Consider the following 22436-nt stretch of genomic DNA (forward strand, 5'->3'; position numbering starts at 1 on the left):
AAAAAAAAAAATTTAGCCATCTGATAGCTGTGTAATGATAGCTCGTTGTGGTTTTGATTTGCATTTTTCTGTAATGGCTAATGATGTGTTTGTTTGCCTTTATATATCCTCTTCTCATGTGTTTGTTTACCTTTATATATCCTCTTTGGTGTAATGTCTTTTTTTGTTCTTTTGCCCATTTTCTAATTATATCACTTGCTTTTTTATTGTTGAGCTTTGAGAGTTCTTTATATATTGTAGATACTAGTCCTTTATTGGATATGTGGTTTGGAAATACTTTCTCCCACTCTGTAGCTTGTCTTTTCATTCTCCTAATAGCATCTTTTGCAGAGCTATTTTGATGAAGTCCAATTTATCAATTTTTCCTTTTATGGATCATGATTTTGGTGTCAAGTCTAGGCACTCTTTGCCTAGCCCTAGATCCCAAAATTTTTCTATTTTTTCTAAATATTTTATAATTTTATGTTTTACAGTTAAGACTGTGATCAATCTTGTTTTTTTTTTTTTTTTTTTGGTACAAAGTGAGAGACTTAAGTTGTGGTTCATTTGTTTTTCCAATTGTTGTAGCATTGTTTGTTGGAAAGGCTAACTTTTTCCATTAAATCACTTTTACACCTTTGTCAAAAACTAGTTGAGCATATTTGTATGGGTCTATTTCTGGATTCTCTATTCTGTTCCATTGATCTATGTGTCTGTCCCTCTGCCAGTATCACAGAACTTTGGAGCCTTAATTATTGTGGCTACATAGTAAGTCTTGAAATTGGGTAGACTGGTAACCACTGATCTTTTTATTGTCTCTATAGTTTTGCCTTTTCCAGAATGTCATATAATTAGAATCATACAGTGATATATATCCTTGTTGATTTTCTGTCTAGTTGTTCTGTCAATTACTGAGAGAGGAATGTTGACATGTCCAATTATAATCATGGATTTACCTATTTCTTTTTTCAGGTCTATCATTTTTTACTTCACGTATTTTACAATTCTGTTGTTTTGATGCATGCAAGTTTAGGATTGCTATGTCTTCTTATGAACTAAACCCTTTAATCATTATATAATATTCAACTCTCTGTGATAATTTTCCTTGTTCTAAAGTCTACTTTACCTAATATTAGTATATCCATTCTGGTTTTCCTTTGATTAATGTTTACACAGTATATGTTTTTCCATCCTTTACTTTCAACTTGCCGATAGAATTGTATTTGAAATGAGTTTCTTGTAGACAGCATATAGTTGGGTCATGTTTTTAACCTACTCTGTCTTGGTGCATTTAGACCATTTACATTTCATGTAATTATTGATTTGTTAGGGCTTAAGTCTGTCAATTTTTTTGTTTTCTGCTTTTTTTTTTGTTTCTCTGTTTTTCTTTACTTGCCTTTCCACGGGCCACTTGAACATTTTCTATAATTCCATTTTGATTTATCTATAGCATTCTTATAGCATTTTTTTAGTGGTTGCTCTAGGTTACATATACATAACATTACAGTTTACTGGTTTGAGTGAAGTATAGAAATCTATAGAATTTTTCCAGTTTGAGTAAAGTATAGAAACCTTAACTCCCCTTACCCTCTCCCACTTATGATATAATTATCTTAAATATTTCTTCTATATACATTTTGGACCACAACAGACAGTGTTACAATTTTTTTTTTTTTTTTTGACAGTGTTACAATTTTTGCTGCAACCGTCAAACCTAAGTTAGGAAGCTCAAGAAGAGAAGGAAAAAACGATTGTATTTTCCTATATTTTTACCTCCTGTGCTCGTTCTTCCTCCCTGATGTTCCCAGGGTCTTTCTCTTACTGGGTCCTTTCTGTTTACAAAACTTCCTGTGGCCATCCTTTTAGCATAGGTCTGCTGGTGACGTAATCGCCTAGTTTCCCTTCTGAGAATACCTTGGTTTCCCCTTTGTTACTGTCAGGTGGAAGTAGAAATCCAGGTTCCCTAGTCAGCCTTCACTGACAGTCGAGGGGAAGCTCCACATAACTGCTGGGAGGGGTGGGGGTCCCAGCCCCCCTGCAGTCTCCACTGACACTCTGGGGTGGCAGGGGGCAGTGCTCGTTGCTGGACTGTGGAGGTGAAAGTCCCGTCTACCTCCACAGCCTCCTCTGATGCCACCACGACAGGCATAAGGGGACAGGGGTTTGGGGCACCTCATTACAACATTCTGAGGGTGGAAGTCTAGGCCCCCTCCACCTGGCCCTTCTGGCATGGGTGAGGGCAGGGTCACATTTTTATCTGTGGTGTTTGGCTGGAGCAGAGCAGTTATTGTCTAAAATTTTGTCTTGCTAGGGTGTCCCTTTCCTGGTCCCTTGGTCAGAGAAAACAGGATTTTCTTGAGGCTTTTTTTTGGTGCATGTGTGTCTGTACCCATGGGCACTTATGGGTCACCGGCTCCTTCAGCTCCAGGTCTGGGATATAGATCCCAGGAAAAAGATCCCAGGGCCCTCATCACCACATCATTCCTCGGATCCTGGGGTCCCCACTGGTTGGCTGTCTCTCCCCATTTCAGAGTCTTATATTTGTTTTATGGCTAGTGTGCAGGGTTCTTAGTTGTATTTAGCAGGAGTAATAAGGAAAAGTACATACTTCTTCTTCCTTTACTTTTAAAAATAAACAAAGCATTTATGTTATTTTTTTTCCCTTCTTCCTCTTTCCCTTTCCTTGCTCCAAATCTTCTCCCCTTTTTTCGTTGTCATTTCCTTTTCTCCCCTTCCTCCCTTCTCCTTTGTACAGAGAACATGTGTGTTCGGACTGTGGGTTCCAGCGTGAAACCTCTGGATTAAAAGTCCAGCTCTTACCCATGTGACTCAACTTCTCGGAGGCTCCGTTTCCTCATCTCTAAAATGGGCATAATCTTAGTACCCGATTCATAGGGCTGTTGTAAGGATTCGATCATGTAATCAGCGTCGCATGCTTGGGCCATCGCCCAACTGATCATAAGTGCTTAACTCAGGTTTACTATTCACATTCTTGCTGTTTACTTTTCTAAGCAACAGGCCAGAGGGTTGCCTAACTGTAGGCAGGGTTGCATGTAGTGGAGGGTTTGTGTCGCCGTGGCAATGAGAAGGCAGGAGGGTTGTGCCTCCTCTTTCTCCCCACCGTGCTTCAGATACGATGATGCTAAAAAGCAAACAGAAGAAATGTATCATTTGGTTGATCCTGAGCACCGGCTCCTGGTTCCGGTCCCCAGGGACCACGTGGATCTTTGTCACCTCAAAGACCCAAGGGCATGGAAGGAGCAGGATCCTTCCTGTGAAGGGATGTTGGCGGGAGGGGTATGGAAAGGAAGAGTTGAAAGCCAACTATCTTTCTTTTGTTCTTTCTCTTTTTCTCCGAAGGTATTGCTGACTACATAACTCGGTGCAAACAGGCCATTGGGAAATTTGAGTCCCTCGTCCACCAGATTCATAAGAATGCAGATGACATTTCTTCCAGACTTACCTTAATAGAATCCATAAATCTCTTTAAGTATCCAGCACCTAAAAGTGAGGAAGAACTCCCAGGTAGATCTGACTTCTTGTTTCTTTGATTATGGAAGGAATGGAAAAACCTCTTGGGCATGATTGTGCACACACACACACACACACACACACACACAGTTTATTCCACAAATGGAATAAAAACATGCCTCATGATCTCAGGCATTTACTTGAAAAGATCATGGGTAATTCTTACTTTTTGCCGTGTTTTATGTATTGCTTACATAGTTTTACAAATTCCTGAGTCTATGAAAATCAATAGTACTTTTGTCAGTAACTTTGTAACAGTATGGTGAACTGTGTTTTATGGGCTCACATTTACTTGTTCAAACGGGATATTTTAAGCTGTCTTGGACTAGTCAACAAGGAATTCAGGATTAGTTAACAAGCAACTCAAGACAAGCAAGATTGCCCAAAGGCAAAGCATGCCCAAGTGGCGTTCATTCCCATGTTGTCATGTATTTTTTGCTTTGGATGTGTCTTGCTTCGGGTGGTGTTGATTTATTTTCTGCTTTTGGTCAAGATTGGAGGCTGCTTTCGTATTTGCAAGATGTACAGCTAACGTTTGGGCTGCTTCTTGAGTAATGTCCCTTCCCGTGTTTGTGAAGAGCTGTAACAGGTGTCTTCCACTACAGGCATGAAGGAATTCTTTGAGCACATTGAACGAGAAAGGGCCAAAGATGTGGACCACATGGTCAGGTGGTATCTTGCCATTGGGCCTCTACTGACCAAAGTCGAGGGGCTGGTTATCCACACCAACACGGGCAAGGCCCCCAAGCTGGCCTCCTACTACGAATACTGGGAAAATAGAATTTACGAGGTCTTGACAAAGCTCATCCTGAAGTAAGTTAATGTTCATATTGCATGTTTTAAAGACAATGTGCATAGATTAAAATATCTTACACATATGAATAGTTAAAGAGGAGCCACAAGGTACAGAACAAAAATCAGCTGGATAGTAAGTCTGCTTTCTGGCCAAAGGGCACTCATAAGATGGAAGGATGACTTCCTGTTTTGGCTCATGTTCTTTTTTTTTTTAGTTGACACTCAATATTTATTAAATGTGAAAGTTACAGATAAAATTTAAAACCATATTTGAAAAAAGAGAACTGTATGTGATATATATCAGACCTCTGATAGATAGGGAGAATTTTCTATTCTGGAAGAAAAGGAAGAAATCAGAAGAGGTGGACAGACGTTGGATGCAAAAATTTTAAATGTTTTTTCACAAAATAAAAGGATAGAATTGGAAAAGAATTTACAGCAAATGTGCTTTTATGCATTAACTTATGGAAATACTTTTGTAATATAATGAGAAAAGTGACTACACTACAAGAGACACAATGAGATTTTTCACAAAAATGAATTACAACTATCAAAAAATTTAGAAATTGATCCTCGTGAGTAGTCATAGAAATGAATGATAAAACAACTATTAAATTAACAAATAACTTTTAAAAAATTTATTTATTTTATTTTTTTATTTTTGGCTGTGTTGGGTCTTCGTTGCTGCGTGTGGGCTTTCTCAAGTTGTGGTGAGCGGGGACTACTCTTCATTGCGGTGTGCGGGCTTCTCATTGCGGTGGTTTCTCTTATTGTGGAGCACGGGCTCTAGGCACGCGGGCTTCAGTAGTTGTGGCTCGCGGGCTCTAGAGCGCAGGCTCAGTAGTTGTGGCGCATGGGCTTAGTTGCTCTGCGGCATGTGGGATCCTCCCGGACCAGGGCTCGAACCCGTGTCCCCTACATTGGCAGGTGGATTCTTAACTGTTGCACCACCAGGGAAGTCCCCTGGATGCAGTTTGACAAACTTCACTTCATTGATCCTTTAAATAAATCTGTTTTCTACATATTTCATTTGCTTTTTAATGTTGCTTCTAACTTTGACTCTTAAAGCAGCCACTTAGGAATTCCCGGGCGGTTGAGTGGTTAAGACTCCGCGCTTTCACTGCCAACAGCCCGGGTTCGATCCCTGGTTGGGGAACTAAGATCCCACAAGCCGCCTGGCACAGCCAAAAAAAAAAAAGCAGCCCCTCATATAGGGCTACCTCCTGAGTTTTCTCTTTCTAATACACTATGTTTTCCCTTGATCCATTCATCCATTTACCCATCAATCCATCTATTCACTCATTCATTCATTCCAAGGTTTATTAGAGCCTGGACTGGACCAGGCACTGGACCAGATAAAGCCCCTATTTTTCTGGAGCTTCTCCATCCTCATAGGAGAGAGATGCAAGACTCAAGGAAATAAATATTCTCTGTGAAAGAAATAAAGCAGAATAATGTTCCGGGGAGAGACTGGAAGGGCTGTTGTGATTGGTTGGTCAAGAAAGGCCACGGAGAGGCCACGTTTTAGCCGAGCCCTGAAGATAAGGAGCAAGCTGGAAGGGGAGGAGCTTTCTGGGGGAAGACAAAGGCCAGTGTAAAGACCCGGAAGCCACGTGGGAGGAACAGAAGGAAGGAGTAAAGAGAGTGAAGGGAGCGGGTAGGAGAGGAAGCTGAGCAGGCAGGGCCCAGATCATGAAGAGCCTGGCGGGAGCTTGCATTTATCCTCAGAGAGAGAAGAGTTACATGTTTTATACACTCTCTCTGGCTGTAGGGATTACTGAATTGGGGTGGGGGTGGGGGGAAGAGGAAGACCGGTTTGCAGGCTAATGAAGTGTCCATCCCTGTGTTGTCCCTGACTTAATCCTGGAAAGGACAGAGTCTGGTGGGCCAGGCAGAGGGGGGACATGAGTGTTCATTTTTCCTGAACCAGAGTCAAACAGCTTTTGGAGTTCCCATTACTAAGTATCTTCCAACTAATAGGTATTCTAACTTCCCCAAAGTAGAAATGAACTATTTGTAAAATTTGGGCCATAAAAAGGGTATATAATGAAACTCACCCCACACTGTCCATTACAGCCGTAGAATGTGTTATTCCTTGTCGCAGGCTTTTTACAGGTGGTGGCTGGGACTCTAGCCGTTTTCACCCCCTGTCCGATATCTTTCACGCTGCTGAGTACTGAGTCTGTTTTATTAACCCCTCCTAGGAATTTGCAGTCTTTTAATTCTTTAATCCTTGGAAACGTCCCTTTGTTCCAAACGGAAACCATTTTGACGGCGCCCGAGATCATCCTGCACCCCAGCGCAAGCGAGATTGACAAAATGTGCGTCCACTGTGTCCGAAATTGTGTGGAGATGACCAAGGTAGGGACAGAACTGTGTGTTGTTTTCCGGTTGACCCCTTGTCACAGAGGGCTGGGCCCGCCGGCTGCGGACAGCAGGTGACCCAGGAGGTCAAGAACACAGGCTCCACCGTGTCCTTTGTCCAGACCGTTTTAGTCTCTTCCTGGCTCCTCCTCTGTAAATCTCTGAAGTTTGGGGGTGTCCCAAGGCTTGATGCCGGCTCCCTTCTCACCTCACTTTATCTTCTTTGTGCATCCTCACGACCGGTCCCATGGCTGTTATTACCAACCCTATGGAGGCAAGCCTGCCGCATTTCCATCTCCAATCCAGAATTCTCTACTACACAACACATGTTTCTCGTCGCCTACCGGCTGTCTCCCCTTGAACCTTAGACTTGGCGAGTCCAAGATGGAATTCTTGGCTTTCCAACGTGCAGCCTGGTCCTGCCCCCGTTTTCCCTACTTTAGGCAATGGCACCAACATTCACCCAAGTGGTTGAGTCGAAACCCTGGGAGCCATCCTTGATCCCTCCTTTCTCCCATCCACCCATATCCAGCCCGTCGGTAAGTCTGGTTGACTCACTCCCCCAAACACGCCTCTGATCTCCCCTCTTCTCTCCTTTGCCACGTTACCAATCCATCCCAAGTTCATCGTCCCTCACCTGGACTATTGCAGTAATGTTTCCACAGGTGGTCAGGATTATCCTTTAAAAACATGAATCATTTCATGTCATCCCTGTATAAAAGCCCCTGATGACTTCATGTTGCACTTAGAACATAATCCAAACTCCTCATTCTGGTCTATGAGCCCCTCTGCAATCTAGCACCTGCCTGCCTTTCTGATCAGCTGCTACCTGTACACACCCCACTGTGCCCCAGCCTAATGCACCTCCAGCAGGTAACACCACTTCCTCCTTGAAATGGTGGCACTCCTGTTCCCTCTGCCTGGAACCTTCTGCCCCCCAGACCTTGACTTGCTGGCTCCTTGGGGTCCTTCTCTGTTACGTCACCCTACTCCATCTTCTTCCTAGTGCGTATCACTATCTGACCTTTTCTTATTTATTTACTTGTTCGTTCATGCTTTGACTAGCTCATGCCACTAGAATGCAAGTTCCACGACACCATGAACTTTGTGTGTCTGTTCACTCTGGAACCCCCAGCACCTCACACAGCGCCTAGCACATAATTGGCACTCAGTCAGTGCTTGTCAAATGAGTGTCGGCTGGCAAATAACCCAAAGTTTACGTCTTACCAACATCGGGAAAATAGGGCCATCTTTGTGGATAAGAGATGTCACACCCCCTCAAGACACTAATATCTTTCTTTTCACTTGGTTTGTTCAGAAAGTCAAACATACCTCAGGCATTTAAAAAAATTTTTTTAAAATTAATTAATATATTTACTTTTGGCTGCATTGGGTCTTCGTTGCTGTGCGTGGGCTTTTCTCTAGTTGCAGTGAGTGGGGGCTACTCTTCATTGCGGTGTGTGGGCTTCTCATTGCGGTGGCTTCTCTTGTTGCGGAGCACGGCCTCTAGGCACGCGAGCTTCAGTAGTTGTGGCACGTGGGCTCAGTAGTTGTGGCTCGCGGGCTCTAGAGCGCAGGCTCAGTAGTTGTGGTGCACAGGCTTAGTTGCTCCGCGGCATGTGGGATATTCCCGGACCAGGGCTCGAACCCGTGTCCCCTGCATTGGCAGGCAGATTCTTAACCACTGCGCCACCAGGGAAGCCTTCAGGCATGTTTTTTAGCATAAAACTAAGTGTAGATATTACAAATAGGGAATTTCATTTCACTGTACTTGGAAATTAATGAATAAATTGCACATGTTTTATAATCTATGCAAATAGGTCATTTATTAAACCTCGGTCATATAAATTCTCTTAACTTTTAGGTGTTACATTACCAAGTCTTTGAACAGGAAAACAAAACAATTTCCAAGGGGTAAATAAAAAGGAAAGACTCTTTGTGAAACATTATGGATATTAATCATAGTTTTTCATGCCAATTTATTCCCACCCCCGCCATAGATGGGTTTGAGGCTTTGTGGTGCAGACTGTTATTTTATCTTCATAACTGCTTTCTTTTATTTATTTTTATTATATTTTTATCAATGCTTTGTTTTAAATGAAAATAATTTTTACCTATCCTCTTGGGAAGTGTTGGAAATGCCTTTCATTAACAAAAATCTCTGCAAATAAACACTTATGGCGAGGTGACTTAAGTTGGCTTGACTGCACTATTTGAGCTTCAGGATTCATATTTCATGGCTGAAAACAACGAGCAAAAGTTTTAAACTAGGATCAAATTACCTCATCTATTAAGTGGAAATGATAATACAATCCATGTTCTAGAGTGGATTGGGAGAATTAAATGGCATAACATGTAGAGCACTTAACACAGTACTTGGCAATTAGCTCTAAATAAACGTTAGCTATCAGTTTGGGTATTAGTATTACAGTGAGCTGTAGAATTAGTAATTGTTGTTATTCCCATTCTACAGGTGGCCAGACTATGGTTCAGAGATGTTATGTATAACCACCCATGGTTTGCTTGAAAGAAGAGGGGCTCTTGACTATACAGCAGGGAGACATCCAATGACAGATTTGTTCTGGGACACTGGAAACTAATGTTGTTTTATACATCCGAACTTGGCTGTGCTCAAGCACATGTCTGATGATTGGCTGGCTGTTGGCTGGGGGGCCCTGGTTCTCCTGGGTCTCCATCATCTCGTAGGCTAGCTGAAGCTTGTGCATCCGGTAGCTGCAAGGTTTCAAGAGCATGAGAGTAGAAGCTGCTGGGCTACTTGAGCCCCAGGCTTGGACCTTGCATAATGCCACTTCCCCTATCTGTTGGTCAAGTCATAGGCTAGCCCAGAGCGGGAAAATAGGTACTCCCGATAGACCATTTTGTCAACAGACAGAATCTCTTGATGGGAGGAACAAAGGATTGTGGTTATTTTTTGCAACCTAGCACAGCTTATCAATAATCAAGTGATATCCCTTACTAGCAAGACTTATTACTGAACATGATATGTCCATAGGAAGCGAAATAGATACTAAAGGACTGTCTTTTTTCCCCCAATTCTTATTTTGCCAGAATTTTGTTCGCTGGATGAATGGCAGCTGCATAGAATGCCCCCCTCAGAAGGGAGAGGAAGAAGAACTTGTCATAATCAACTTTTACAATGATATTTCTCAGAACCCTCAGATAATTGAGCAGGCCGTTATGATCCCCCAAAACATCCACAGGATTCTGATCAATCTTATGAAGTACCTGCAGAAATGGAAGCGGTACCGACCGCTCTGGAAACTGGACAAAGCCATTGTGATGGAGAAGTTTGCTGCCAAGAAGCCCCCTTGTGTTGCCTATGACGAGAAGTTGCATTTCTATTCCAGGATCGCCTCTGAAGTGATGCATCACCCCTTGGTCAAGGATGAGCACTGCATCCGCCTTCAGCTCGGACCCCTGGCGAACACCGTGCAGGAAAACGCCAAGTCCTGGGTGGTTTCACTTGGGAAGCTCCTCAATGAGTCAGCCAGAGAGGAGCTCCATAATCTGCATGAAGAGATAGAGGTAGTGGGGCCCCGGGTTTCACGATCGTCAGGGCTTCATTCGGTGCTGTATTTTTTTCCCCATGCTTATTTAGTGTCCCTTTGCACTGTCTTTTATAGTTCCTGACCAAAAACCTGAAGAAGAGCCCCAGTACCCTTGAAGATCTCAAGTTTGTCCTTGCAACAATCGCAGAAATTAGAAGTAAATCTTTAGTGATGGAACTAAGATACCGGGATGTCCAGGAGAGGTACCGCACCATGGCGATGTACGGTCTCTTTGTAAGTGAACTCTTTCCTTTTCTCCCTCCCTCCCTCCCTCCCTCCCTCTCTTCCTTCCTTCCTTCCTCCCTTCCTCCCTCCCTCCCTCCCTTCCTCCCTCCCTCCCTCCCTCCCTCTCTTCCTTCCTTCCTTTGTGTGTTTTTGTTTTTATTTATTTATTTATTTATATTTTAATTTTTTTGGCTGCACTGTGTGACATGTGGGGTCTTAGTTCCCTGACCAGGGATCGAACCTGTGCTCCCTGCAGTGGAAGCACGTAGTCCTAACCACTGGACTGCCAGGGAAGTTCCTATTTTATTTTATTTTTTAAAAACACAACATGATTATATTTTAGTACACAACCAAAATACAAAATACCATATTAAATTGATGGCAGTAAAATATGGTATTTCATTTGCATTGCATGACAAATGGTTAACATCCTTAGTCATAAATGAGTTCTTACAAACCAGTGACAAAGACATTGATATACCAAGGGAAATGGAAAAAAAAAAACAACGGAAGAAGATGAAATAACACAAGTGACTAGTAAGGATTAAGCATCTATGAAGATGACTGAGCTGAACAATAACAGAAGAAAAGCAATTTCTTTGTAATATCATATTACCAAAGATTAAAAATCTAACATTTATACAGTTTTAGGAAACAGACCCACATAAACACTGGGGGACAAGATTGATGAGCTCCCATCTATATATTAATAGTAGAGGAAATCTAGTTTGAACTCAAACTATAAGTTTTGGATAGCCTTAGTCCTAGCAGTTCCAATTCATTGGAATTATTTCAATAAATTAGTTGGGTAAATTTACAATTTATATATAAACCATGTTTACTGCATAGAAAATTTGTAGTATATAGACCCACCAAAAATGACTTGCATATTAATTTGTTTCCCAATACACCCAAAAGGATGTGCACAAAATTTCTTTAATAGTTGTTTTTATTTTATTTTAAGTGAACTCTTTTCTTAAGCTTTTTATGGTTGGGTTGAATTCTAAGGCCCTTTTCAGAAAGACTTCTCAAATATACAATAAAGCCAATTGTTTATGACTTTAAGTAATAAAATTTAAATGTAAAGCATGGTTATTTAGAATAATGACAACTTAGAGATTATTTCTCGATCTTGCATGGCTCAAATAGTGTTTTTTGTAGACTGGTCTGTAACTGCACACTGTTTTGGTTTTCCCTCTTTCTTTTCTTTCTTTCTTTCTTTTTTTTTGATGTTAATTTTCTTTTATAAATAAATGGCTGTTGCAAAAATGATAAGGAGGAAGAAGAGGGATAAGACGATAAAAGAAACTGGTAGAAGATAATAATTCAATTGTCTTTATTTAGGGTTGTTAAGTGTGGTTTCAAAGACCTTTAGAAAGTCCGTGGATGAGTTTGAGGGTGTCTGGGATCTCCTTGAAATTGTATGCAAAATTTTGCGTGCTCTGCATCACATAATACCTAGAAAAGAATCCACTGGAGAAACAAAGTAGAAGGGAGAAACAAAGAGCTGTTATAAGCCTGCATTTGCATAAAATTTGTATTTCAGCATTTACATTGCTTGAGTGCTTTAATCACCTTCACTGAGCATTAGCCTTGGCTGAAAGCTAGAGATCCTCTCATCAGAAAATGCATAGTAGTGACAGTCATTTTGTAGTGTATAGAAATAACGAATCCCTATGTTGTGCACCTGGAATTAACATAGTATTGTCAATTATACGTCAATAAAAAAATAATAAAAATGAAAAAAAGAGAAACTTTTCCTTAAAAACTATCTGTTTACCCTGAGATACAGTTTATATAACAAGGGCAGGTTATTTACCCTGTATTTACATGTTTTCAAAATAATAAATTAGCTCTCTAGCATCCTCCAAAGATAAAAAGAAAAATGCACAGTATGCAAAATTTATATTTTTATAATTAAAATAAAGTCAAAATTTTCAGTTCTGTCTTTTGTTTTCTTTATCAAGTAACATGATTTAGAATTCTATGTCTTAGAACTCCATTAGTGTCTGCTTATACTGTCTGTGTATCTCTTGGTTTCCTTCAAGTCATTTGTATCCTTATCGTCCTATTATTTCTGATTGAGTTCTGGACATCGTATATGAAAAATTGTAGGGAGAATTGGAGGCTCCAGATGATGTTATGTTTCATCATAGGAGATTTATTTTTGCTTATGACAACACAGCTGGGTGTGTTAACAGGTCAAGATAACCTTATTTTAATCAGAGATGAGGTTGATTTGAAACTTGGTTTTACTTTATGAAGGGCTTATCTCTCTAGGTTATTTCTCTCTCTTTCTGCCTATGTTATCTATCTCTTTTAAAAAATTATTTTCTCCTGATTTTATTTTTATTATAAATATCTAATTTGTATAATTCAACCAGCATTTGTTCAAATGACCTAGCCTACCATTACGCAGAAGCAGAAGTCCTGGAGAGCAGAAGCTTTGACCAGAAATTTCATTTCCAAACTGCTGATCATTTATTGTTTGTTCTTTTTTTTTTTTAGCCTTCCGATGCAGAGAAAGAACTGGTTGACAAGATTGAGAGCATGTGGTCAAATCTGTTTAATGATGCATTGAATGTGGAGCATACTCTGGGAGGTATAAAGAGAACGTTCACAGAGGTACCTTGCAACGCTTTACTTTCCGAGTAAAGATGTTGAAAAATATCCAATGGGCTAAACTAACGCAACCCTGCTTTTCTCAGATCACTCGAGGTGAAATATTAAACTACAGACAGCAGATAGAGGGCTTTGCAAGACGTTTTTATCATGAAGGCCCTGGTTCTGTTGGTGAAGATCTTGATAGAGGTAAGGGTATTCACGTTGGTCTTACTGAGGCATTTGAATGTGTTTTGCTTAAGAATTTTATGGGAAGATGGGATGGAGCAGTGGTGTGTAACCTTGCCTGTACACTGGGTTCCTCTGGGGATCTCTAAAAACCACTTCTGCCTGGGCACCAGGTCCACAGAGTTGATTCCACTGGTCTGGAAAGTGGTCTGGACTTCAAGGTTTTTAAAAGCTCCTGTGGAGATTCTAATCTGCAGGCCAAGCTGAGACCACTTAGAGCGAGAACACTCAGGAGACAGAACTTTCTAAGTGGAGGAGCTTGCACATGTAACTGGCCCTCTGGTTTTAGTTAGAATGATGGCAATATAAAGTCTGGTCATTCTCAATTTGTCTTCCCAGTTGGCTTCTACGGATGAGATGACAGTTTTGCATATTGTTCATGATTTCTTATTCAATTTTGTATACCTTAAAATTGTATGTATTCCAAATGAACTTATTTATAAAACAGAAACAGACTCACAGACTTTAAAAACAAACTTATGGTTACCAAAGGGGAAAGTTGGAGGGGGGAGGGATAAATTAGAAATTTGGGATTATACACACTACTATAAATAAAATAGATAATCAAGGACCTACTGTACAGCACAGGGAACTCTACTCAATACTCTGTAATAACCTATATGGGAAAAGAATCTGAAAAAGAATAGATACACGTATATGTATAACTGAATCACTTTGCTGTGCACTGAAACGAACACAACATTTGTATGTAAATCAACTCTACTCCAATATGAAATAAAAATTAAAATTAAAAAATTGTATGCGTTCATTTATCTGCTTATTTACTAGGAGTAGACCTTTTAGCCACTTTTGAAAAAGAGCTGATGAGACACGAAAAGAACCGTCAGGAGTTGGCTAACGCTGAGAAGCTTTTCGATCTTCCGATTACGATGTACCCAGAGCTGCTGAAAGTGCAGAAGGAAATGAGCGGGCTGAAGACCATTTACGAGCTCTATGAAGGACTAAAGGTAAGCGTCCACCCACAGATTGGGTCTCGCTGGAGGGAATGCAACTCAGCGGACTTTGAGGCCGCAATCATACAGAGCCTGGGGCAGATTTCATAGAAACTCTCACTTTGGCTCTTGGGAGGAGGTCGTGGGGAGTGACTGCTAATGGAGTTTCCATTTGGGGTGTGGAGAGAGTTCTGGAACCCGATGGAGATGAGGCTGCCTAGCATTGTGAATGTCCTGGTTGCCACTGTACATGTTCCTGGCAGAAAGGAGGTCAGTGGTTGACTAGGGGTGGGGTGGAAGGAGAAGGGTGGGAGGGCGTGATTACAGAGAGGCAGGAGGAGACCGTCGAGGGTGATGGTGATGGATACGTTCCTTATCTTGACTGAGGTGATGGTCTCACGGTATGCGCACATGTCAAAACTTACCCAGCTGTACACTTGACATATGTGCAGCTTATTGTACACCCGTGAACCCTCCATAAAGCTTAGGAAAAACAGAGAGAAAGGGAAGAGAGGCATTAGAAATGCCAAGTGTAGATGACTCTTCCAGTGAGTCTTGTTACGAGGGAAGCAGGGAGATGAGGAGTGATGGGTGGAGGGGACGTGGTGTCGGGATACATTTCTTTTAAGGTGGGAGAAATTACAACGTGAGTTTGTATACTGATAGGAGTGATCCAGTAAGGAGGGGACGCAGGTAATAGGAGGGAGAAGGGAGTCTTCATGTCTGGTGTCCTTGAGTAGGTGGGAAAGGGATGGGATCAAGAGGTGGCCTCAAATAAGAGGCAGACTCATCAACCGTCATATGGGGAGGACAGAGCCTACACACAGAGATGCTTCTAGCGGGAGATGTTGAACGTTCTGTTCTGATCGCGTCCGTTTCCCCAGGGTTGTGCACAGCAAGGTCATCAGCAGAGGGGACCATGGGCGGGGATGCTGGCTGGTTGAGGATGGTGGAGTGGGGGTGAAATGACCCTCTAGAAGAATGGGGAGCAAGAGGGCCAAGGAGATGTGGGGTGACCGATGGTGCCCACACGGTTCTGGATTTCGACTGAGGCCGTGGGCAAGGTTGAGTTTTGAGCAATCATGGTTGGCTGCCCGGGTGTAGGTGTTGGGTCCTGATAAACGTGGGGTTGTGGGCCTAACCATAGTTGTGGTTTTAACAAATGTGCTCAGTGGAGAGAGTGTCAGGCAAAGGCATGGAGGGTGGATGAAGGAAAGGCATTATTATAATGACTGACTGGTTGTATATTTAGGGGTAGAAACTCCGAGAAGTACTTTAATTTCTTTATGATTTCTTTCTAATTTGTTTCTCATTAAATTTTTGCAAAAAAGAGGTAATGAATCATGGGTGTCATCTCAAAATAATCCAAAAAACAGTTGGAGCTTTAAATATCTTTCTAGAAGGCAAGAAAAGAAGAGAAACGAAAAAACGTAAATACATCATATGTAGTGCCATTTACACTTTAAAAAATTATCATACACGGGACTTCCCTGGTGGTCCAGTGGTAAAGAATCCGCCTTCCAATGCAGGGGACGTGGGTCGTATCCCTGGTTGGGGAACTAGGTTCCCACATGCCACGGGGCAACTAAGCCCGTGCGCCACAACTACTGAGCTCACACACCTCAACTAGAGAGCCCATGCACCACAACTACAGAGCCCAGGCACTCTGGAGCCCACGCGCCACAACTAGAGAGAGAAAAAAACCTGCACACACAACTAGAGAGAAGCCCGCGCCCCGCAACGAAGAGCCCAAGCGCCCGCGCATCAGAATGAAAGATCCCGCACGCCTCAACAAAGATCCTGCGCGCCGCAACTAAGACCCGACACAGCCAAAAAAAAAAAATATATCATACACGTATTTCATCAATTAACATAATTTCCTGTCAAATATATTTCATGACTCAAGCAACTCTGTCAAGCCTGGATGTCACAGGTTGCAAATGCCAACTCTACAAGATGGTAAATTTTACACGAGATGGTACTGTTTACATTAAATCTCAGGGAGCTGGAACACAAAATCTTTTCTTTATGATAACCAAGCAGGATTATCTAAATTGTAGGTATTTTGTAACCTTAGCTTCTTTTATCAGAAAAGGACAGCGCCTGAATGAAGTACATATTTAAGACCCAAGTGACTCCCTGATTTAAAAATACCTGTTTCTGACATCCTGCTTCTTCCTTTACCCTGAAGGAAAGGGAGACATGTTTTTGGATCCTACACATCCTCGGATACAGCATTATTTTTGTGAGGGCTTAAAAAAGTTGGAATGTTCTGTTTGTGTTTTAGAGCCTTGGAATCGATCTTTCTTTTGTGAATTTGAGGTTGTTGTGGGGAGATGGGTGATGATATTTGGAGAGAAGTGAGCATGACCAAGGATTAAGAATGCGCTCTCCCGGTCAAGCCACCTTCGAGTTTCCAAAGGGGTCTTGTTGATGGGACTATTTCTTGCCCATTTCCAGGTTGCAAAGGAAGAATGGTCTCAGACGCTCTGGATCAACCTAAATGTTCAGTTTCTCCAGGAAGGAATTGAAAGTTTTCTCAGGTCCCTCAGAAAGCTGCCCCGGCAGGTTCGAAATTTATCAGTGGCCTACCATTTGGAAGCAAAAATGAAGGCATTCAAAGACTCGATTCCTTTACTTCTTGACTTGAAGCACGAGGCTTTAAGAGACAGGTTTGTGGGAGGCGCTTTTACTTTAAAATATGTCTTTGCTTAGCTCTGATGACGAAGGACAAGATTCCAACAGCAACACAGGGCTAGAAATATGCAAGTAATATTTCTATAATATCGCTTCTATGTAAAGTTTCCATTAAATTATCAACCACAAGGATTCTTCTGTATCAACTCCTGCACTAGACCTGGGACTAGAGAGAGAAAAAACGGTAGATTCTCCTTTCTGACCATCTCTGTGCACAACAAAAATCAGTGATTCTACGATTACTGCTTGTATGCTGGGCACCTGGCATTCTGCCGGTCTTGTTTAGCTGCCTTATTGCATTCATCCCATATACATGGGACCATAAAAGTGGGCAAATGTGAACCTTCAAAGGAGGCCAGATTGGGTCAAGAGCAGTGCTGCTTGGTGCTGTGTCTGTCCTGTTCCCCCTTCTTAACTTTATCACTCTGCGTTTTTTTTCATAGTGCTCGAAACAGTGTGCGGTTATTTAATTTATAGATTTGTTTTATCGGTCACTGACTGTCTCCCCAAGTCGCTGGTAGTGTTCCCCAGGACAAGGGCCTTGCCTCTGAGTCACTCTGAACCCCCAGCAGCCAGCCCACTGCCTGCATAGAGTTAGTGCTTGCTGAATGTTTATCCAACACATGAGTGCTCGTAATTTGCACCAGGGTCTCAGACGGGCTGAGTGATCCAAGAGAGGTTGGGATCACCCGTCTAGAGACCGTGCAGAAGCAGTTACCAAAAAATGAAAAGTTGTGTATTTTCTTAGGTGCTAGTGAAGACTAGCCATCTAAGAAAGTATCTTCTAGATGTTGATTCCTGGGTTTAATTCCGGCAGCCAGTGGGATCTTGGAAAACTTTGGACAGATAATTCCAGTGATGTCCTCGTATTTCCAAATTCCATTACAAGAAGTGTTCATAATGGGATTTTATCCTGTGGTTAAAGAGGGAATAATTGAATCCATCACTAAACTCAGTAGACAGAAAGATTTTAATGTGGATGCACCCTTAGGCATTGGAAAGAGCTTATGGAGAAAACAGGCGTGATGTTTGAAATGACTGAAACATTCACCTTGGAAAACATGTTTGCTATGGAGCTTCACACACACACAGATGTTCTCAACGAGATTGTGACGTCGGCCATCAAGGAGATAGCCATTGAGAAGGTAGGACTATTTTTAGTTGTAAAACGGTACAGAAAAAAGGATTTTTTTTTTAAATTCAGAGAGAAGACCCGTTTGCTCTGATACCTGTTATGTTTGAGCAAGAAAGAATGATCTGTTCTAGAAATAGAATTTCTGCCCCAGTTAAATGTTTTAGTTCTTAATTATAGTTTCACTCTTGACTTATTTATTAAAGAAATAATGGGTGTTCCAGGTAGAAAACTGAGAAAATAAACAAATTATTCATAATTCTACCACCTGAAGATAAATTATCTTTATTATTTTTTATTATTTTTATTTTTTTATTATTATTATTTAAAAAAATATTTAATTTTTTGGCTGTGTGGGCTCTAAGTTGCGGCATGTGGGATCTTTAGTTGTGGCATGTGGGCTCTTAGTTGCAGCATGCATGCGGGACCTAGTTCCCTGACCAGGGATCGAACCCGGGCCCCCCGCATTGGGAGCATGGAGTCTTAACGCCTGGACCACCAGGGAGGTCCCTGAAGATAAATTATTAACATTTTAGGGTATATCCTTTAACACTTTATTTATTTATTTTTTTAACAAACCTTTACAAATTTTATTTTATTTATTTATTTATTTTTGGCTGCATTGGGTCTTCATTGCTGCACGCGGGCTTCCTCTAGTTGCAGCAAGTGAGGGCTACTCTTCGTTGCGGTGCGCGGGCTTCTCATTGCTGTGGCTTCTCTTGTTGCGGAGCATGGGCTCTAGGCGCACGAGCTTCAGTAGTTGTGGCGTGCTGGCCTCAGCAGTTGTGGCTTGTGGGCTCCAGAATGCAGGCTCAGTAGTTGTGCACACGGGCTTAGTTGCTCCATGGAATATGAGATCCTCCCGGACCAGGGATTGAACCCGTGTTCCCTGCATTGGCAGGCAGATTCTTAACCACTGCTGCCACCGGGGAAGTCCCTCCTTTAACACTTTAAAATGCATATACAGGGAATTCCCTGGTGGTGCAGTGGTTAAGGCTCCGCGCTTCTACTGCAGGGGGCCCGGGTTTGATCCCTGGTCAGGGAACTAAGATCCTGCATGCCGCAGCGTGGCACAACCAAAAAAAAAATGCATATACACGTGTATACACATATGTACACATGTACACATATATCCATGCATACACATACACACAGATGTATAAAATACATATACATGCACATCCACATACATGAGTAGTATGCCCATATACATACATGCTCACACATATATACACATAACATGTACCTATGTACATGTACATAAATACACATGTATCACACATACATACATGCACACATGTATACACAGACGCAATATACACATGCACCTACATATACCCATAATATACTTACATACATATGCACACATATATACCACCTATATATACACATACTTTTATATACACATATGCATAAATATTGACAGGGTGTTTTTGAAAATGTCATAAAAATAGGCATATTAATTTGTAATTTGATTTTTTTGCTTAACAGTAGAGTAAACAGAGGGGCAGGATCTCATGAGGATGTAGACTGGAGGCAGATTACAGAATTTAGACCCTGGTTCTGGCGCTCAGTAGCTGAGTGAACGTGGCAAGCTGACCCCTCTCTGAGCCCCAGTTCCCGCCTCTGTAAAGTGTGGGTAATAATAATCCCTCCCTCACTGAGGTGCTTTGAGGACTAAGGAGATCGTGAATGGCACGTGCTTACCTGTCACAGAGCAAGTGCTCGGTAAATGATGACTAGGATTACCAGAATCTCTGCTTATTCGGAACACTGACTGGAACTCTGGGTTTGAGTTGATCCATGACAAACTCAAGAAGTTGCTGCTGGGTTGGGGTTCTGTTTTTTCAGTCCTTGTGCCTGAATCATTCTTTTCATATTCCTGGCCAGGCTGTGAAGGAAATCCTGGACACGTGGGAAAATATGAAATTTACTGTGGTCAAGTATTACAAAGGCACCCAGGAGCGAGGCTACATCTTGGGGTCTGTTGATGATGTTATCCAGTGCCTGGATGACAACACTTTCAACCTGCAAAGCATCTCAGGAAGCAGATTTGTGGGACCTTTTCTGCAGACTGTTCACAAATGGGAGAAAACGCTTTCTCTAATAGGGGAAGTCACTGAGGTGAGGAAAAAGACACACAAAAGATGGAAAGGAGCTGATTCATACCAGGAAGGAAACTTTGTGTGAGAATATTTTGTGCTTAGAAACTAATGATCCTCTTTCATACTTTTTCTGTCTTGATTTATTTTGGGGGGAGGGATGATTAGAAGCATCAATCTGAGTTTTTATTTCAATGAATGCATTTTTAATTTCCACGATTCCTAATCAGTGCTTTTTCGTATGTCCTAATTCTTGTTTAATACTGTCCTGTTCTTGTTGCAAGAATGCTTTCACCTCTTGTATCACATTGAAGAATTTAAACATATTTAAAGCCCTTTTCTGATTTCCTTCTACTTTTTATTTTCTCAGGACAGAATCTCCCCCCCACTTTTTTTTTTTTTTTTTTTTTTTTTTTTTTTGGTGACTCTCTTTCATGGTAGGGGGTTTTTCTCTGTGTGATTTTGATTTTTCTTATATTAGGGGGTTTAGGGCTTTCTTGCTTTGTGTCCAGACCTCTGTGAGCAACCCAGGCTCATTTCACCAGTTTTGTGTGGCTGCCTTGTTTTCTTCCCCAGACCGTAGGCAAGTGCCTTACACTTGCCACACCCTGAGCTTGGGGTGGGATGAAGCCAGGCCTGCTTCACTGGCTAGGAGTGTGGTCATGCATGGGCTTCCGTCACTTGCTTTTTTAAATTTGTTTTTTGTCTATTACTTAAACTTTTTTTTAAACTTTTAATTTATTTTTTTAAATTGAAGTATAGTTGATTTACAATGCTGTGCTGATTTTCTATTACTTTTTATTAGTGGCATCTGTTAGCCTGGATATAGTACTGCTTTTTTTCTTTGTTAAGACAAAATTTCTTTAATTGACATGAAATTTATGTAACATACAATTACCCATTTTACAGTCCACAATTCAGTGGCGTTTAGTCCATTCACAATGTTGTGCAACCACCACCTCTATCTAGTTCCAGAACATTTTCATCATCTCTAAAGAAATTCCCGTACCCATTAAACAGCAATTACTCCCTACTTCCCCTCCCTCCAGCCTCTGACCACCATCAGTCTATTTTCTGTCTCTGTGAATTTACCTATTGTGGGTATTTCATATAAATGCAATCATATAGTATGTGGCCTTTGTGTCTGGCTTCTTTCACTTAGCGTCATATTTTCAAGGTTCATCTATGTTGTAGAATGTGTCAGTGCTTCATTCTTTTTTGTGGCTGAATCGTATTCCATTGTGTGGATGGACCACACTTTGTGTATCCCATTCACCTGTTGATGGACATTTGGGTTGTTTCCACCTTTTGGTTAATGAAATAGTGCTTCTGTAAGTGTTGGTGTACAACTACTTTTTGAGTCCCTGTTTTCAGTTCTTCTGGGTCTATGCCTAGGAGTGGAATTGTGGGTCACGTAGTATTTGGGTCAGTTTTTGCTTGGGCTTCTGCACAGTTTTTCCTTTGGGTCACAGGGCTCCAACCCCTGCTCACAACTAGAAGCTTCCTCCCTGTCCCAGGCTGGGGCAGAGAGTTTTCTTTTGCTTTTGAGTGTGGCTGTGTATTTTAGAATATTTAGCTACGCTTCCTCTATCATTCCTATATATTTGGAAAGGAGTGTATGCACTCACTCTGCCCTCTTGCCTGGAAAATCTTTTGACCTGAGTTGGTTTAAATCTGTCCCGTGTTAAGGTGAGATTTTGCCATACACAGCTCGAGGTACCTGGGAACCTGTGTTGATGGTAACATTGTGCATTTACAGGTTTGGATGTTGGTTCAGAGAAAATGGATGTATCTGGAAAGCATCTTTATCGGTGGAGATATCAGATCACAACTTCCAGATGAAGCAAAGAAGTTTGACAACATCGATAGAGTATTTAAAAGGGCAAGTGACTGGCTTCTATTTTAGTCTTGAAAGAAGAACAGTGATTTGAGATACTTTTACTTACGTATTTGCATGTAGTATTTTGTCTATTAGTAGCTTCTCAATTTTTTCTATCATTGTATATGAACTTAATCTCTTCAGTAAAAATTTCTGTTTGATCTTAAGCCACTGGCCTATGGCACTAGAAGGTTTTCATATTTATTTTTTATTATAAAAGTAGTACTCGTGGGACTTCCCTGGTGGTCCAGTGGCTGGGGCTCCGTGCTTCCACTTCAGGGAGCGTGGTTTCAATCCCTGGTCTGGGAACTAAGATCCCACATGACGCATGGTAAAAAAAAAAAAGAAAAAATAGTACTT

At 41.5% G+C, this 22436-nt stretch overlaps 1 protein-coding gene across 1 annotated transcript in view; it reads left to right on the top strand.

Moving 5' to 3' along the window:
• The window catches only part of DNAH10 (dynein axonemal heavy chain 10), a 157018-nt gene that overhangs the window by 44432 nt on the left and 90150 nt on the right, over positions 1-22436 (top strand). Inside the window, exons 17-28 of the mRNA XM_061170347.1 lie at positions 3340-3504; positions 4116-4323; positions 6510-6666; positions 9739-10215; positions 10314-10472; positions 12972-13088; positions 13172-13274; positions 14103-14281; positions 16727-16938; positions 17955-18108; positions 19986-20219; positions 21957-22079. Of these exons, the coding sequence (XP_061026330.1) occupies positions 3340-3504; positions 4116-4323; positions 6510-6666; positions 9739-10215; positions 10314-10472; positions 12972-13088; positions 13172-13274; positions 14103-14281; positions 16727-16938; positions 17955-18108; positions 19986-20219; positions 21957-22079 (2288 nt within the window). The remainder of the gene's footprint in view (positions 1-3339; positions 3505-4115; positions 4324-6509; positions 6667-9738; positions 10216-10313; positions 10473-12971; positions 13089-13171; positions 13275-14102; positions 14282-16726; positions 16939-17954; positions 18109-19985; positions 20220-21956; positions 22080-22436) is intronic.

The sequence above is a fragment of the Eubalaena glacialis genome, chromosome 15, assembly GCF_028564815.1.
Source record: "Eubalaena glacialis isolate mEubGla1 chromosome 15, mEubGla1.1.hap2.+ XY, whole genome shotgun sequence".
Taxonomy (NCBI): domain Eukaryota; kingdom Metazoa; phylum Chordata; class Mammalia; order Artiodactyla; family Balaenidae; genus Eubalaena; species Eubalaena glacialis.